Here is an 18,517-nt window from a genome sequence, read left to right as displayed (position 1 = left end):
GCCTCAACTTTTACAAAAAGCCGGATATGACGTCATAAAAGACATTTATCGAAAAAATGAAAACAAAATTATGGGGATATCATACCCAGGAACTCTTATGTCAAATTTCATAAAGATCGGTCCAGTAGTTTACTCTGAATCGCTCTACACACACACACACACACACACACACACACACACACACACACACACACACACACACACACACACACACACACACACACACACACACACACAAAGACATAAGACATAAGACATACGACATAAGACATAAGACATAAGACTTTATTTCAACCATGTGCAGTACACTAGGGACATGTTTTGGCCAGAGTACAATCAATCAATCCATACACGCCCTTCCAAACATCGCTTGCAATCTCAGTCACACACACGCTCACGCACGCCCGCATACATTCCCCACACAAAACCCACAACAGCACACACGCGCAAGCATGCTACTCCTTAACAAAACGTGTTTAACCATCAATTGTACATATGCGTAAGATAAACAGTATAGAAGTATCAGTAAGAATTATATATGTATCAGACATCAGTTATGACGACAATAACTAAAATCACAAATCCTTAATAATTTTAAAACCAAAACATTTATTACAATACTACACTGGGTAGGTGAACTTTAAGAAATAAGGTATTTAAAGGCTTGACGGCTGTGTCTCACAACAAAATACCAGGACATAAACCTTGAGTAAAAGCTCAATTTTAACTAAGAACGGCAGTTAGAGGACTTAAGGAGCCAGGACACGCACTGCACTTGGATAAAAACTGTCTCTGAAACGCGTGGTGCGTGTCCTGATCGAGCGAAAACGCCTGCCCGAGGGTAGGGGCCGGAACAACTTGTAAGCAGGGTGCGAGTTGTCTGCCAGAATCTTTTTGACCTTCTGAGCGCTTCGGGATGTGTATATGGAGGCAATACACACACACACACACACACACACACACACACACACACACACACACACACACACACACACACACACACACATACACCACGACCCTCGTATCCCTTCCCCCCTCTATATTAAAACATTTAGTCATAACTTGACTAAATGTAAAAAGAAAGACACATATGTACACTACACCGGCTGACACGTGGGGGGGCGATCGTGGTCACTGGGCCCTGAAAATGTTATGTCGATATTCGGCGTTTTGCACGAGAAACAAAATGGCTGTCCAGTTAACGCTCGTTATCATATGCCTTGCATTCACAGTCTTGAGGTTTTTGCTTCAGAGGGGTGAGAGTTCTCCTCCGGTTTCAACGAATCCTTGTTCCTCAAATCCGATTTGATGCTGGAACTGTTGCTGGACGGGTCAGTTGAAGCAGACCGGCAGCTGCTATGTTGCACGTGCTGTGTTATCTTGTCGTTTTGACTAGAGCTCGGCAGCGAGATGACTTGCTGAGAGGCAGCGGGTTTCTTACAACCGCAGCAGTGCTGACGCCACAGGTTGTAGACTCTGTTGTTGAGCAGCAGCGTGGTGGCCAGCAGCAGACCCTGAAGTCCCAGCAAGACCACCGCGATGTACTCCAGCCAGGGCCGCGTGCCGGGGACAGCCAGCAGGAACAGCGACAACCAGCACGCCCCAGTGATCACCGACAGCCGGAAACAAGCCACGAGGCTCACGTCGTCATTCTTAGTGCTGCTCAGATGAGGTCGTCTGCGGATGTGGACGACGGTGATGATGAAGAGGACGACGTTAAGAGTCACAGCCAGGCCCAGGGGCAGGCCGAAGCCCAGGTGTCGAGAAAGGCTCCTGTGGATGAAGCAGAGATGCTCGGCTGGGTAGCCCGGGTCTCCGTGGATGAGATGGTTGCTCAGGACGGTCGCACCGATGACAGCTGCTGACAGAGAGAAGGAGGAGATGAGAGACACGCCCAGCAGCTTCCTTGAGCTCAGGGTCAGCCTGGTTCTGATCGGGAACATGATGGAGAAGAAGAGCTGCAGGGTGCAGGCGGTCATCATGAAGACCGCAGAGAGCCAGAAGAAGTGGATGAGCAGCGCCAGCACCAGACACAGCTGACGAATCTCGTACTGCTCCAGACCAAACTCATGCAGCGCCTGCGCCAGGAAGAGCAGACAGGCCATGGCGAGCGTGGACAGACCCGTGCCCGCTCTTAGCGGGGGTAGAGCCAGGTAGGTCACCACCACACACAGCAAGCTGACCAGCGAAGTGCACGTGCACACGATGGATACCACGCCCACTGATGTCCACGTGTCCTCAAAGTCAACACGCGTTGCTGTCGTGTCCGGTTGAGCTGGACTGATCGCACACACATCGGGAAGGAGAATCTTGTGGAAGTCTTCAACACAAAGGAGATAGAAAGTTCTTTGTCCTTCGCGAGTAACGTCAACAGTAATGTTACTCTCAACGAGCTCCATCTGGGCGAGTCCAACGCTGAAGTTTCTGAACTCCTCCTGTGTAAGATTAACCCGAGGACAAAAGGCGGTGTTGTGTAGTGTGGAAAAACTCAACTTGTTCACCCCCAGTAACGGGACGCTATTTCCTTCGAAACCAGTCGGCTTCAAAGCCACCGATTCGTTTTTTGTGGGGCAGCTGTCTGGAATGACGCTGGGCCAATCAGAGTCGCCGTTACAGCCAGGCGCTGGAGCGATCACCGTTACGTTAGCAGGACGCAATTTGGATCTGTCCGAGGCGTAAGCTTTCAACGCCCCGGTGAGAGAGTCAGCCATTTCTCTGAGAAGCATGAACTGGGTGCTGTGTATTTCCGTGGTAACGTCCACGGTGAGACTTCTGTTGTCCTCACAAGCAAGCTGGGGGAACGTTCCTGTGTGTTTTACGGTCATGTTTGACAGACTAATCTGAGGATGAAGAAGAACCAAGGCGTAAACAAACATTTTCTGACGAACGTGCACACACACACACACATGCACACACACACACACACACACACACACACACACGCACACACACACACACACACACACACACACAATATATATATATATATATATATATAATATATATATATATCCCATGACCTCCCTTCTTTGTCTCTGTTACTTCAGTATGGGTATATATGTTGTATTTTTATAGCTCAATAAATACATCATGGACTCCAAAAAATATATGATAGTGCAGATTCCGATTTGGGCAAAGGACTACTTTCCTCCCGACCTTTGACCTCGCGCCGAACAATGTGACACATTTGTATGAAGTTCTAAAATCGTATTGCACGGCTCAGAAAACCATATCAGTTGCACGCAAAAATGAATCTCAGAACTGATCTGATGTATGAGATGCAATAAGCAAAAGTTTCTTTCATTATGAAAGCAATGCAGGTCGAAAAAAACGAACATTCAACTTACAAGATAACCAGATGCTAGCGAACCAAAACAAAAACACGAGTACCCTCCCCTTGCATCGTTAGCAGACGACTTTTGAGAATCTGTCGGTAGTGTGTTTTGCCGGTGTGCGCCTTCAGCTATCAAACATCGGCTGTTTCACGTGTTTTGCGAGCAAGTCTACTCTTTTGCCTGGCTCTGCAGTAAGTCCACATATTTTTCCGTAATCCAGTCATATTCCTTCAAAATGCAATCAATCGGCGGTGACAGACGTGTCGGTCGCGTTTTCCTCTCACCCATACCAGTTTAAGTTCATCCATGCAAACACACTCGCAAAACAGTTTATCACGTAGATACATTTCAAATAGGGAGCAAATGGTTAAATCTAAACCTACATATTTGTTCCCTAAGATTTGCTTCTCTGTCAATAAGCCTAATTACACACGTTCGAGAAAAACAACGTGGAATCAATTCTGAATCGAGTAAGCCAAATGGGTCCCAAACCCGTTTCGCCCGTTCTGCCGACCTGAAACGCAAAACAAAAGAATTGTGCGCTTCAACTAAATTAATTTCTATTCGACTTCATTACTTTCTTGCAACTTATGAACCTTTACTTAAAGCTTTTAAATGGTCTGAAAGTAGTGTTACCGCGTACTTATCGATGCACTCATTCGTTTTATTTTTTCAGCGACGGTCACTTAGTTTAAGGTTGCAAAAGGGCTAAGTCTCGCTGGCAACAGTTTTACCCTGCACAGATCGCAACAGTGCCGCTAGTAGTCTACACTTTGTGTTTGATGGTAGAATGGGATATACAGATTACAACACTCGTGGTTTTTTATATGGCTTGTATTTCAGTCAAGACCCAGCGGGAATATCAATCGAGAGACACTCGCCAGAGGCTCGTGTCTCCCGATGATATTCATCCGCTGGGTCTTGACTGAAATACAAGCCATATAAAAAACCACTCGTGTTGTAACCTATACATATATATAATTATATATATATATACCCACCTTGTTATCATCCAGGTATTCTTAACACTGCATCATCTTCAACAATCCACTTGTTCAGAACTAAGGCCCCCCAAAAATAGGTGTGGTTAAGGTAACATAGCCAAAAAAAATAGGGTAGGAAGGTAGGCAATCACTTTTTTTTTTAACTTTTTTTTCTAATGTGTACAAATTAAACCTACATGACAGGGAAATAAGTGTGCGACTCGAGCGCTTTCGCTTTCATTGCGTTTTCTGCACTGTTTTTTTGTTTGTTTTTCCACAAATGTAATAAAAAGTTATAGGGTCGGCCCCTAAAAATAGGGTAGGTCGGGTTACCGTAACCACACCAATTTTTTTTTTAGGCCTAAGCTTATTACTGTCTTATTCATTTTTGGAAAAGCTCTTATGTCCTAAAAGTTCATTCAATTTCAGCGAGAAGTAATTAAAAAAACAAAGGTCAAATTTAGACTACACACGGAAGACATTGTTGACCCATGTTTCTCAAAGAAGGATTCATACAATAACAATGTGGGTCCACACGGCCCCACGACGTCCACAGAAGGGTATGCACGTATTTCCTTTTTTGAGAAGCTTTAGTCCGCACGGTAATAATTAAATTAATAATTTAATCTAATTACTTCTCGCGGAAATTTAACCACGGCGTCTACGGAAGGAGATGCACGTATTTGCTTCTTTGGGTATGAATATTTTTCCTTCTTTGAGAAGCATGGGTCCGCACTGCTCCACGATGTCTTCCGTGTGTAGTCGATAACCCGTTCGGGCGAAGGTTAAATACAAACATTCTTTTTATCTTATTCATCCAAAATAAAGTGCACTTACATTTTCCAGACTCATCGCAAAATCTATATACTCGACCGAATCAAATGGCGTTCGTGACGTCAACTGAAAACGGGAGCAAACTCTGAAGCCAAAGTAATTTGTGGCAGCGAAGACTTGTCTGCAGTTGTCTCCCTCAGGGCGTAAACCCTCCGCACAGCTCAGCGGTCGGCATTGGCACTGGACAAAAATAGAAATTTGGCTAACATTTATTTGTATCTCTCAGCGCTGTGTGTTTGTGTGTATGTGTGTGTGCGTGCGCGTGTGTGCGTGCGTGCGTTTGTGTGTGTGTGTGTGTGTGTGCGTACGTGCGTGCGTGCGTGTGTGTGCGTATGTGTGTGTGATACATGCTGGTTATGCGCGAAAGAGAGAGAGAGAGAGAAACAGAGAGAGACAGAGACACAGAGAGAAACAGAGACAGAGAGAGACACACACACACACACACACACACACACTCACACACACACACACACACACACACACACACACACACACACGCGCGCGCGCGCGCGCGCGCGCGACAGACAGATTAATTAACTGACCGGAAGAACGCAACAACAATCGAAAGTTCATCAGTCATAATTCATAATATTTTGGAGTTAAATTTATTTAACTTGACATTCATTATATTTACCTGCCAACCATTATTTTATTTTCGTGCAAAACGAATTTACAAGGGAGGCAATCTTAAGAAAAACCCAACAAAGCCAAGAATTGAAAGTAACTCACGTCTAAGGGATCGAGCGTCGTTCCTGTCTCACACTGTCTTCTTTCATTGGGAAGACTTGGCGCCATTCCTTCCCCTGCGGCAGAAGTGGAGCTGGGATCCTGAGAATCCAGATCCAACAAGGCGTAAAAACTAGCTCGCCCTGGGTTTCCTGGACTCTTGGCCTGATTCAGAAAATATTGCGCGACTTCAAAGTTGAAATCGTTGTTGCACAGGTAACAGAAAGCGTTCTTGTAATTCCTTTGTACGACGGATGTGAAGCTTGCGCATGCGCGTTCTATTTTGGCATCGTAGTCGCGCCACATGCCCGTCTGGTTGCAAGAGGAGATAACCGGTTTGTTGACGTACTCGCATCGGCGTGGATTGTCGGCGGCCGTTGTCGCAGTGAAACGAACGTCACAGTCTGTGGTATTGAGGGCGAGGAAATATGCCTCTGAAATGAGCATGAAACATATTTATGTTACACAATTGTAAAACAAAAGACAAGTCGCGTGAGGCGAAATTACTACATTTAGTCAAGCTGTGGAACTCACAGAATGAAACTGAACGCACTGCATTTTTTCACAATGACCGTGGTTCGCCGCTCGTGAAAAACGCAGTGAAACTGACGAGCCTGTTTAGCGCGGTAGTGGTTTCGCTGTGCTGCATGGCACGCTTTTCTGTACCTCTCTTCGTTATAACTTTCTGAGCGTGTTTTTAATCCAAACATATCATATCTATATGTTTTTGGAATCAGGAACCGACAAGGAATAAGATGAAATTGTTTTTAAATCGATTTCGGAAATTTACTTTTGATCATAATTATTATATTTTTTATTTGCAGAGCTTGTGTTTAATCCGAATATAACATATTTATATGTTTTTGGAATCAGACAATGATGAAGAATAAGATGAACGTAATTTTGGATCGTTTTATAACAAAAAATTAATTACAATTTTCAGATTGTTAATGACCAAAGTCATTAATTAATTTTTTAGCCACCAAGCTGAAATGCAATACTGAAGTCCGGCCTTCGTCGAAGATTGCTTTACAAAAATGTCAATCAATTTGATTGAAAAATGAGGATGTGGCAGTGCCGCCTCAACTTTTACAAAAAGCCGGATATGACGTCATCAAAGACAATTATCGAAAAAAAGAAAAAATATCTGGGGATATCATACCCAGGAACTCTCATGTCAAATTTCATAAAGATCGGTCCAGTAGTTTACTCTGAATCGCTCTACACACACACACACACACACAAAAACATTTAGTCAAAACTTGACTAAATGTAAAAACGATACTCACTAACACAAAGACAGCACAAAGACAAGGTCGAGTTTTCGGCTTCTTCTGGACATAGACCATTTATCCTGGACCGCCAACTAGCTCTCTCTCCGCTCTTTCTCTCTATTACGAGGTAGTGGCCTCTCGCATTTAGGAACCTACGCTTACATGGCCTTTCAGAAATCAGGGGGATGTCATATCTGGTGTCGATTGTAAACATGGACGAAGTTGCAGAGGTAAGTTCTGAAAATGCTAAAATAAACTCAGCTAAAGTGCATATGGAACATGTTTTTCGATGAGTTTTGTTAAGTTTAGTTTGGAGTTTTGGAAAATCCAGTTCATTGTCACCTCCCATTGTCACAAATAACTGGAGCGTGCTTTCTTTTCACTGTCTTCGAATCGCTGGCCTTTCAAACCGGACGCTAAGCGCCCCTGGAAGTCGAGTGTCGTAACCTCGAAGGGTCACGTGACGAGTTGGCGGTCCAGGCTATTTTGGTCTATGTTCTGGACGACACAGGAAAACAAAAAGCAAAAGCACAAAACCTACAAGTCGCGTGAGGCGAAATTACTACATGTAGTCAAGCTATGGAACTCGGCACACAATGAAACAAGTCGCGCGAGGCGACATTACTACATGTAGTCAAGCTATGGAACTCGGCACACAATGAAACAAGTCGCGTGAGGCGACATTACTACATGTAGTCAAGCTGTGGAACTCGTCACACAATGAAACAAGTCGCGCGAGGCGACATTACTACATGTAGTCAAGCTATGGAACTAGGCACACAATGAAACAAGTCGCGTGAGGCGAAATGACTACATGTAGTCAAGCTATGGAACTCGGCACACAATGAAACAAGTCGCGTGAGGCGAAATGACTACATGTAGTCAAGCTATGGAACTCGGCACACAATGAAACAAGTCGCGTGAGGCGAAATGACTACATGTAGTCAAGCTGTGGAACTCGGCACACAATGAAACAAGTCGCGTGAGGCGAAATGACTACATGTAGTCAAGCTGTGGAACTCGGCACACAATGAAACAAGTCGCGTGAGGCGAAATTACTACACGTAGTCAAGCTGTGGAACTCGGCACACAATGAAACAAGTCGCGTGAGGCGAAATTACTACACGTAGTCAAGCTGTGGAACTCGGCACACAATGAAACAAGTCGCGTGAGGCGAAATTACTACACGTAGTCAAGCTGTGGAACTCGGCACACAATGAAACAAGTCGCGTGAGGCGAAATTACTACACGTAGTCAAGCTGTGGAACTCGGCACACAATGAAACAAGTCGCGTGAGGCGAAATTACTACACGTAGTCAAGCTGTGGAACTCGGCACACAATGAAACAAGTCGCGTGAGGCGAAATTACTACACGTAGTCAAGCTGTGGAACTCGGCACACAATGAAACAAGTCGCGTGAGGCGAAATTACTACACGTAGTCAAGCTGTGGAACTCGGCACACAATGAAACAAGTCGCGTGAGGCGAAATTACTACACGTAGTCAAGCTGTGGAACTCGGCACACAATGAAACAAGTCGCGTGAGGCGAAATTACTACACGTAGTCAAGCTGTGGAACTCGGCACACAATGAAACAAGTCGCGTGAGGCGAAATGACTACATGTAGTCAAGCTGTGGAACTCGGCACACAATGAAACAAGTCGCGTGAGGCGAAATGACTACATGTAGTCAAGCTGTGGAACTCGGCACACAATGAAACAAGTCGCGTGAGGCGAAATGACTACATGTAGTCAAGCTGTGGAACTCGGCACACAATGAAACAAGTCGCGTGAGGCGAAATGACTACATGTAGTCAAGCTGTGGAACTCGGCACACAATGAAACAAGTCGCGTGAGGCGAAATGACTACATGTAGTCAAGCTATGGAACTCGGCACACAATGAAACAAGTCGCGTGTGGCGAAATGACTACATGTAGTCAAGCTATGGAACTCGGCACACAATGAAACAAGTCGCGTGAGGCGAAATGACTACATGTAGTCAAGCTATGGAACTCGGCACACAATGAAACAAGTCGCGTGAGGCGAAATTACTACATGTAGTCAAGCTGTGGAACTCGGCACACAATGAAACAAGTCGCGTGAGGCGAAATGACTACATGTAGTCAAGCTGTGGAACTCGGCACACAATGAAACAAGTCGCGTGAGGCGAAATGACTACATGTAGTCAAGCTGTGGAACTCGGCACACAATGAAACAAGTCGCGTGAGGCGAAATGACTACATGTAGTCAAGCTGTGGAACTCGGCACACAATGAAACAAGTCGCGTGAGGCGAAATGACTACATGTAGTCAAGCTCTGGAACTCGGCACACAATGAAACAAGTCGCGTGAGGCGACATTACTACATGTAGTCAAGCTGTGGAACTCGGCACACAATGAAACAAGTCGCGTGAGGCGAAATGACTACATGTAGTCAAGCTCTGGAACTCGGCACACAATGAAACAAGTCGCGTGAGGCGAAATGACTACATGTAGTCAAGCTATGGAACTCGGCACACAATGAAACAAGTCGCGTGAGGCGAAATGACTACATGTAGTCAAGCTATGGAACTCGGCACACAATGAAACAAGTCGCGTGAGGCGAAATGACTACATGTAGTCAAGCTGTGGAACTCGGCACACAATGAAACAAGTCGCGTGAGGCGAAATGACTACATGTAGTCAAGCTGTGGAACTCGGCACACAATGAAACAAGTCGCGTGAGGCGAAATGACTACATGTAGTCAAGCTATGGAACTCGGCACACAATGAAACAAGTCGCGTGAGGCGAAATGACTACATGTAGTCAAGCTGTGGAACTCGGCACACAATGAAACAAGTCGCGTGAGGCGAAATGACTACATGTAGTCAAGCTGTGGAACTCGGCACACAATGAAACAAGTCGCGTGAGGCGAAATGACTACATGTAGTCAAGCTGTGGAACTCGGCACACAATGAAACAAGTCGCGTGAGGCGAAATGACTACATGTAGTCAAGCTGTGGAACTCGGCACACAATGAAACAAGTCGCGTGAGGCGAAATGACTACATGTAGTCAAGCTGTGGAACTCGGCACACAATGAAACAAGTCGCGTGAGGCGAAATGACTACATGTAGTCAAGCTATGGAACTCGGCACACAATGAAACAAGTCGCGTGAGGCGAAATGACTACATGTAGTCAAGCTATGGAACTCGGCACACAATGAAACAAGTCGCGTGAGGCGAAATGACTACATGTAGTCAAGCTGTGGAACTCGGCACACAATGAAACAAGTCGCGTGAGGCGAAATGACTACATGTAGTCAAGCTGTGGAACTCGGCACACAATGAAACAAGTCGCGTGAGGCGAAATGACTACATGTAGTCAAGCTGTGGAACTCGGCACACAATGAAACAAGTCGCGTGAGGCGAAATGACTACATGTAGTCAAGCTGTGGAACTCGGCACACAATGAAACAAGTCGCGTGAGGCGAAATGACTACATGTAGTCAAGCTGTGGAACTCGGCACACAATGAAACAAGTCGCGTGAGGCGAAATGACTACATGTAGTCAAGCTGTGGAACTCGGCACACAATGAAACAAGTCGCGTGAGGCGAAATGACTACATGTAGTCAAGCTGTGGAACTCGGCACACAATGAAACAAGTCGCGTGAGGCGAAATGACTACATGTAGTCAAGCTGTGGAACTCGGCACACAATGAAACAAGTCGCGTGAGGCGAAATGACTACATGTAGTCAAGCTGTGGAACTCGGCACACAATGAAACAAGTCGCGTGAGGCGAAATGACTACATGTAGTCAAGCTGTGGAACTCGGCACACAATGAAACAAGTCGCGTGAGGCGAAATGACTACATGTAGTCAAGCTATGGAACTCGGCACACAATGAAACAAGTCGCGTGAGGCGAAATGACTACATGTAGTCAAGCTGTGGAACTCGGCACACAATGAAACAAGTCGCGTGAGGCGAAATGACTACATGTAGTCAAGCTGTGGAACTCGGCACACAATGAAACAAGTCGCGTGAGGCGAAATGACTACATGTAGTCAAGCTGTGGAACTCGGCACACAATGAAACAAGTCGCGTGAGGCGAAATGACTACATGTAGTCAAGCTATGGAACTCGGCACACAATGAAACAAGTCGCGTGAGGCGAAATGACTACATGTAGTCAAGCTGTGGAACTCGGCACACAATGAAACAAGTCGCGTGAGGCGAAATGACTACATGTAGTCAAGCTGTGGAACTCGGCACACAATGAAACAAGTCGCGTGAGGCGAAATGACTACATGTAGTCAAGCTATGGAACTCGGCACACAATGAAACAAGTCGCGTGAGGCGAAATGACTACATGTAGTCAAGCTATGGAACTCGGCACACAATGAAACAAGTCGCGTGAGGCGAAATGACTACATGTAGTCAAGCTATGGAACTCGGCACACAATGAAACAAGTCGCGTGAGGCGAAATGACTACATGTAGTCAAGCTATGGAACTCGGCACACAATGAAACAAGTCGCGTGAGGCGAAATGACTACATGTAGTCAAGCTGTGGAACTCGGCACACAATGAAACAAGTCGCGTGAGGCGAAATGACTACATGTAGTCAAGCTATGGAACTCGGCACACAATGAAACAAGTCGCGTGAGGCGAAATGACTACATGTAGTCAAGCTATGGAACTCGGCACACAATGAAACAAGTCGCGTGAGGCGAAATGACTACATGTAGTCAAGCTATGGAACTCGGCACACAATGAAACAAGTCGCGTGAGGCGAAATGACTACATGTAGTCAAGCTATGGAACTCGGCACACAATGAAACAAGTCGCGTGAGGCGAAATGACTACATGTAGTCAAGCTATGGAACTCGGCACACAATGAAACAAGTCGCGTGAGGCGAAATGACTACATGTAGTCAAGCTATGGAACTCGGCACACAATGAAACAAGTCGCGTGAGGCGAAATGACTACATGTAGTCAAGCTATGGAACTCGGCACACAATGAAACAAGTCGCGTGAGGCGAAATGACTACATGTAGTCAAGCTGTGGAACTCGGCACACAATGAAACAAGTCGCGTGAGGCGAAAGTACTACATGTAGTCAAGCTGTGGAACTCGGCACACAATGAAACAAGTCGCGTGAGGCGAAATGACTACATGTAGTCAAGCTATGGAACTCGGCACACAATGAAACAAGTCGCGTGAGGCGAAATGACTACATGTAGTCAAGCTATGGAACTCGGCACACAATGAAACAAGTCGCGTGAGGCGAAATGACTACATGTAGTCAAGCTATGGAACTCGGCACACAATGAAACAAGTCGCGTGAGGCGAAATGACTACATGTAGTCAAGCTGTGGAACTCGGCACACAATGAAACAAGTCGCGTGAGGCGAAAGTACTACATGTAGTCAAGCTGTGGAACTCGGCACACAATGAAACAAGTCGCGTGAGGCGAAATGACTACATGTAGTCAAGCTGTGGAACTCGGCACACAATGAAACAAGTCGCGTGAGGCGAAATGACTACATGTAGTCAAGCTGTGGAACTCGGCACACAATGAAACAAGTCGCGTGAGGCGAAATGACTACATGTAGTCAAGCTGTGGAACTCGGCACACAATGAAACAAGTCGCGTGAGGCGAAATGACTACATGTAGTCAAGCTATGGAACTCGGCACACAATGAAACAAGTCGCGTGAGGCGAAATGACTACATGTAGTCAAGCTATGGAACTCGGCACACAATGAAACAAGTCGCGTGAGGCGAAATGACTACATGTAGTCAAGCTGTGGAACTCGGCACACAATGAAACAAGTCGCGTGAGGCGAAATGACTACATGTAGTCAAGCTATGGAACTCGGCACACAATGAAACAAGTCGCGTGAGGCGAAATGACTACATGTAGTCAAGCTATGGAACTCGGCACACAATGAAACAAGTCGCGTGAGGCGAAATGACTACATGTAGTCAAGCTATGGAACTCGGCACACAATGAAACAAGTCGCGTGAGGCGACATTACTACATGTAGTCAAGCTATGGAACTCGGCACACAATGAAACAAGTCGCGTGAGGCGAAATGACTACATGTAGTCAAGCTGTGGAACTCGGCACACAATGAAACAAGTCGCGTGAGGCGAAATGACTACATGTAGTCAAGCTATGGAACTCGGCACACAATGAAACAAGTCGCGTGAGGCGAAATGACTACATGTAGTCAAGCTATGGAACTCGGCACACAATGAAACAAGTCGCGTGAGGCGAAATGACTACATGTAGTCAAGCTATGGAACTCGGCACACAATGAAACAAGTCGCGTGAGGCGAAATGACTACATGTAGTCAAGCTATGGAACTCGGCACACAATGAAACAAGTCGCGTGAGGCGAAATGACTACATGTAGTCAAGCTATGGAACTCGGCACAGAATGAAACAAGTCGCGTGAGGCGAAATGACTACATGTAGTCAAGCTATGGAACTCGGCACACAATGAAACAAGTCGCGTGAGGCGAAATGACTACATGTAGTCAAGCTATGGAACTCGGCACACAATGAAACAAGTCGCGTGAGGCGAAATGACTACATGTAGTCAAGCTGTGGAACTCGGCACACAATGAAACAAGTCGCGTGAGGCGAAAGTACTACATGTAGTCAAGCTGTGGAACTCGGCACACAATGAAACAAGTCGCGTGAGGCGAAATGACTACATGTAGTCAAGCTATGGAACTCGGCACACAATGAAACAAGTCGCGTGAGGCGAAATGACTACATGTAGTCAAGCTATGGAACTCGGCACACAATGAAACAAGTCGCGTGAGGCGAAATGACTACATGTAGTCAAGCTATGGAACTCGGCACACAATGAAACAAGTCGCGTGAGGCGAAATGACTACATGTAGTCAAGCTGTGGAACTCGGCACACAATGAAACAAGTCGCGTGAGGCGAAAGTACTACATGTAGTCAAGCTGTGGAACTCGGCACACAATGAAACAAGTCGCGTGAGGCGAAATGACTACATGTAGTCAAGCTGTGGAACTCGGCACACAATGAAACAAGTCGCGTGAGGCGAAATGACTACATGTAGTCAAGCTATGGAACTCGGCACACAATGAAACAAGTCGCGTGAGGCGAAATTACTACACGTAGTCAAGCTATGGAACTCGGCACACAATGAAACAAGTCGCGTGAGGCGAAATGACTACATGTAGTCAAGCTATGGAACTCGGCACACAATGAAACAAGTCGCGTGAGGCGAAATGACTACATGTAGTCAAGCTATGGAACTCGGCACACAATGAAACAAGTCGCGTGAGGCGAAATGACTACATGTAGTCAAGCTGTGGAACTCGGCACACAATGAAACAAGTCGCGTGAGGCGAAATGACTACATGTAGTCAAGCTATGGAACTCGGCACACAATGAAACAAGTCGCGTGAGGCGAAATGACTACATGTAGTCAAGCTATGGAACTCGGCACACAATGAAACAAGTCGCGTGAGGCGAAATGACTACATGTAGTCAAGCTGTGGAACTCGGCACACAATGAAACAAGTCGCGTGAGGCGAAATGACTACATGTAGTCAAGCTATGGAACTCGGCACACAATGAAACAAGTCGCGTGAGGCGAAATGACTACATGTAGTCAAGCTGTGGAACTCGGCACACAATGAAACAAGTCGCGTGAGGCGACATTACTACATGTAGTCAAGCTATGGAACTCGGCACACAATGAAACAAGTCGCGTGAGGCGAAATGACTACATGTAGTCAAGCTATGGAACTCGGCACACAATGAAACAAGTCGCGTGAGGCGAAATGACTACATGTAGTCAAGCTGTGGAACTCGGCACACAATGAAACAAGTCGCGTGAGGCGAAATGACTACATGTAGTCAAGCTATGGAACTCGGCACACAATGAAACAAGTCGCGCGAGGCGACATTACTACATGTAGTCAAGCTATGGAACTCGGCACACAATGAAACAAGTCGCGTGAGGCGAAATTACTACATGTAGTCAAGCTATGGAACTCGGCACACAATGAAACAAGTCGCGCGAGGCGACATTACTACATGTAGTCAAGCTATGGAACTCGGCACACAATGAAACAAGTCGCGCGAGGCGACATTACTACATGTAGTCAAGCTATGGAACTCGGCACACAATGAAACAAGTCGCGTGAGGCGACATTACTACATGTAGTCAAGCTGTGGAACTCGTCACACAATGAAACTGAACGCACTGCATGTTTTCGCCAAGACCGTCTCCCGCTCGTGGAAAAGGCAGTGAAGCGCGCTAGTAGCGGTGCTGAACAGGATAGCACGCTTTTCTGTATCTTTATTCGTTTTTACCTTTCTGAGCTTGTTTTTAATCCACACATAACATATCTATATGTTTTTGGAATCAGGAACCGACAAGGAGTAAGATGTAATTGTTTTTACATCGATAGTCGAAATTTAATTTTAATCATAATATTCATATTTCTAATTTTCAGAGCTTGTCTTTAATCCAAATATAATATATTTATATGTTTTTGGAATCTGAAGATAATTAGAAATAAGATAAAATTATTTTTGGATCGATTTCCAAAAAAATTATTTTAATTACAATTTTTAGATTTGTAATGACCAAACTCAAGCTGAAATGCAATATCAACGTCCGGCCTTCGTCGAATATAGCGTAACTAAAATGTTAATCAATTTGGTTAAAAAATGAGGGCGTGACAGTGCCGCCTTACATTTCACTAAAGGCCGGCTATGACGTCATCAAAGACATTTATCATTTCATGAAGATCGGCCTTGTAGTTTCCTCGGAATCGATCTACACACACACACACACACACACACACACACACAACCCCCCGCGGGTTAGGGGGAAGAATTTACCCGATGCTCCCCAGCATGTCGTAAGAGGCGACTAACGGATTCTGTTTCTCCTTTTACCCTTGTTAAATGTTTCTTGTATAGAATATAGTCAATTTTTGTAAAGATTTTAGTCAAGCAGTATGTAAGAAATGTTAAGTCCTTTGTACTGGAAACTTGCATTCTCCCAGTAAGGTAATATATTGTACTACGTTGCAAGCCCCTGGAGCAAATGTTTTATTAGTGCTTTTGTGAACAAGAAACAATTAACAAATGGCTCTATCCCCTCTCCCCCCTTTCCCCGTCGCGATTTTACCTTCGTGGTTGAAAACGACGTTAAACACCAAATAAAGAAAACACACACACACACACACACACACACACACACACACACACACACACACACACACACACACACATACACCACGACTCTCGTCTCGATTCCCTGTCTATGTTAAAACATTTAGTCAAAACTTGACTAAATGTAAAAATGTGTTACAATTACAGGGGTTACAAAGCGGTTTTTTTCTGCAACAACAGTTATGTTTGAGTCTGGCTTCGTCGTCACATTGAAAATGTTACTACAAGTACCCGAGAAGGGTGAGAGTTCGTGATCCAGGAAAATATTTACTAAATTGAAAAAAAGAAAAATAAGAAAATAAAGAAAGACAATAATTATGTTCACCTGACGAAGAGGTGACAGAGTGCAGGAGGTCAGCATAGCACGTGACAGCCGTCGTCCAATCAGTCAGATTGTCTGTGTGTTCTCCGTGACACTGGGCGCAGAACTTGTTCCGGTACACCAGCCCATGACTCGACGTCAAGGGTCTGTGATAGTCCCAGTGTTCGGACATCTCTCTGTTCTCGCACTTCGACTCCAGCGATCCTGCCGTCTCTTCCGCGACCGTGAACTCCGGTAATGGCTCCCCCTTCTTCATCTGACTGGAGTTTGTCCTGCTGCTCGAATCGGTCCTCGGGCAATAATTGATCATAGGAAAAAAGTTGTCGTAGTCGGCTTCTGGAATATCTGGTCTCATGTGAGATACCTCACAAGTGTACAGGTCTCTGTCTTCAGTCATCGCCTTCATTTCTTGACGCGTCAGAGTGAAGTTTAGCAGCTCTAGCTGGATGGTGTCCAACAGCTGCACGTCAGGACAACAGTCGTCATAGATGAGGCACAGGTGGTCACAGGCACATGAACTACAGGCTCGAGCTTTCTCTGGCCTGGCGCCTGTGTGTGAGAAATTGCAGCTCGTTCCGCACAACTCTGTGTGCAGTGCTACCACCTGGTGTTCAAAGTCTGGAAAGATGTCGGCTACCCTATCGAAAAGCGACGGCACGGCGGAAGGTCCCTGGGTTGAAATTTGCAGATTATGTCGTTTGACCAAAAACACAAGAAAAACGTATATCAGACACAGCGAACCAACACTCCTTTTGCTCATTTTGGATTTTTTTTTTTCTCAGAGAAGGCGAGGAAATATGCCTCTGAAATGAGCATGAAACATATTTATATGTTACAAAATTATTACAGAGAGAAAAACACACTTGCATAAACTGTGCTCCAACCGAGTTGAAATATTTGTTTGTGTTGTGATTTCAACGTGGCATGTAAACTGTTTTGCAGAACGAACTGACACACCTTGATCGTTGTGAAATAGATTTACTTTCCTCTCAGTAGAAATCTCACACATACACTCACGTGAAACAGTAAGTTCAGGCTTCTGTTGATAGCAATACAATTATACAGTCTATGACCGTTTAAAAGCCATTCTCCCGAACAGAAACTGTGCGGCTCACATACGCGTAGACCATTGAAAACAAGTAATCCAGGCGTCGAAAGTCAGAATCATTCTTCACTATACACTACTATCCAACCATGCAAATCTGACACACAATAACGCCACAGTAACTGGTGGCGTGTGATTGCGAGGTGCGCTATATAAACAGCAAACGTCCCTAAACAAGGTCAGCAACTGTCACTACAAAGCAGACGAGCAATAATATATCCCCCCCAAGGTCCCGTGTGTGTATCCAACCGGACCCAGGAGGGTGAATGATAAATGCACTTCTATCTCTGTTTGACGTAAACACACCGTTGTATAGCTTTTACCCAAATTGCACTTGCAAATAGCTCCTAATTGTGTTTACCGTGAGTGACATATCACTGTGGGTGTGGAAACAGCGGGTCCACTGTTGATATTGGTCTGACAGCAGGACTGGCCTACTTTTTGTTTTGTGAAATGAGGAGAGCTGCTGTGATACCTCCTAAATAAGTTATTGAACACCAGCCTCAATATTGTCTCATTTGCTGATTGCTTTCCTAATTCTGTTAGAGGTGCGTTGGAGTAAGGGTGCGGCACACCTAAACAACAACTACTACGAGCACTTAAACGTATCTGGTATTTGATTTTGTTGTTGTTCTAATGGTGTCTCTGACGATGTGGAAGAGTTGCTTTCCCTTGTTTCCATTGAAGCACTGAGGTAAAGCTACAACATCAGGAAAAACAA

At 45.3% G+C, this 18,517-nt stretch overlaps 1 protein-coding gene across 1 annotated transcript; it reads right to left on the bottom strand.

Annotated features, from left to right (window-relative positions):
• Nucleotides 1–271: 271 nt before the first annotated feature.
• On the bottom strand, nucleotides 272–18,002 carry LOC138975164 (uncharacterized). The gene is made up of 4 exons (XM_070347827.1): nucleotides 16,695–18,002; nucleotides 5,882–6,312; nucleotides 5,156–5,332; nucleotides 272–2,840 (listed from the first exon to the last, which is right to left on the bottom strand). The coding sequence occupies exons 1-4, from the start codon at nucleotides 17,449–17,451 to the stop codon at nucleotides 1,227–1,229; spliced, it is 2,979 nt and encodes a 992-aa protein (XP_070203928.1). The 5' UTR covers nucleotides 17,452–18,002; the 3' UTR covers nucleotides 272–1,226.
• Nucleotides 18,003–18,517: the final 515 nt, after the last annotated feature.

This window comes from Littorina saxatilis, linkage group LG9 (assembly GCF_037325665.1).
Source record: "Littorina saxatilis isolate snail1 linkage group LG9, US_GU_Lsax_2.0, whole genome shotgun sequence".
Classification (NCBI taxonomy): Eukaryota; Metazoa; Mollusca; class Gastropoda; order Littorinimorpha; family Littorinidae; genus Littorina; species Littorina saxatilis.
Note: the sequence above shows the minus strand (reverse complement) of the source record. Positions and strands in the feature narration are given on the sequence as shown.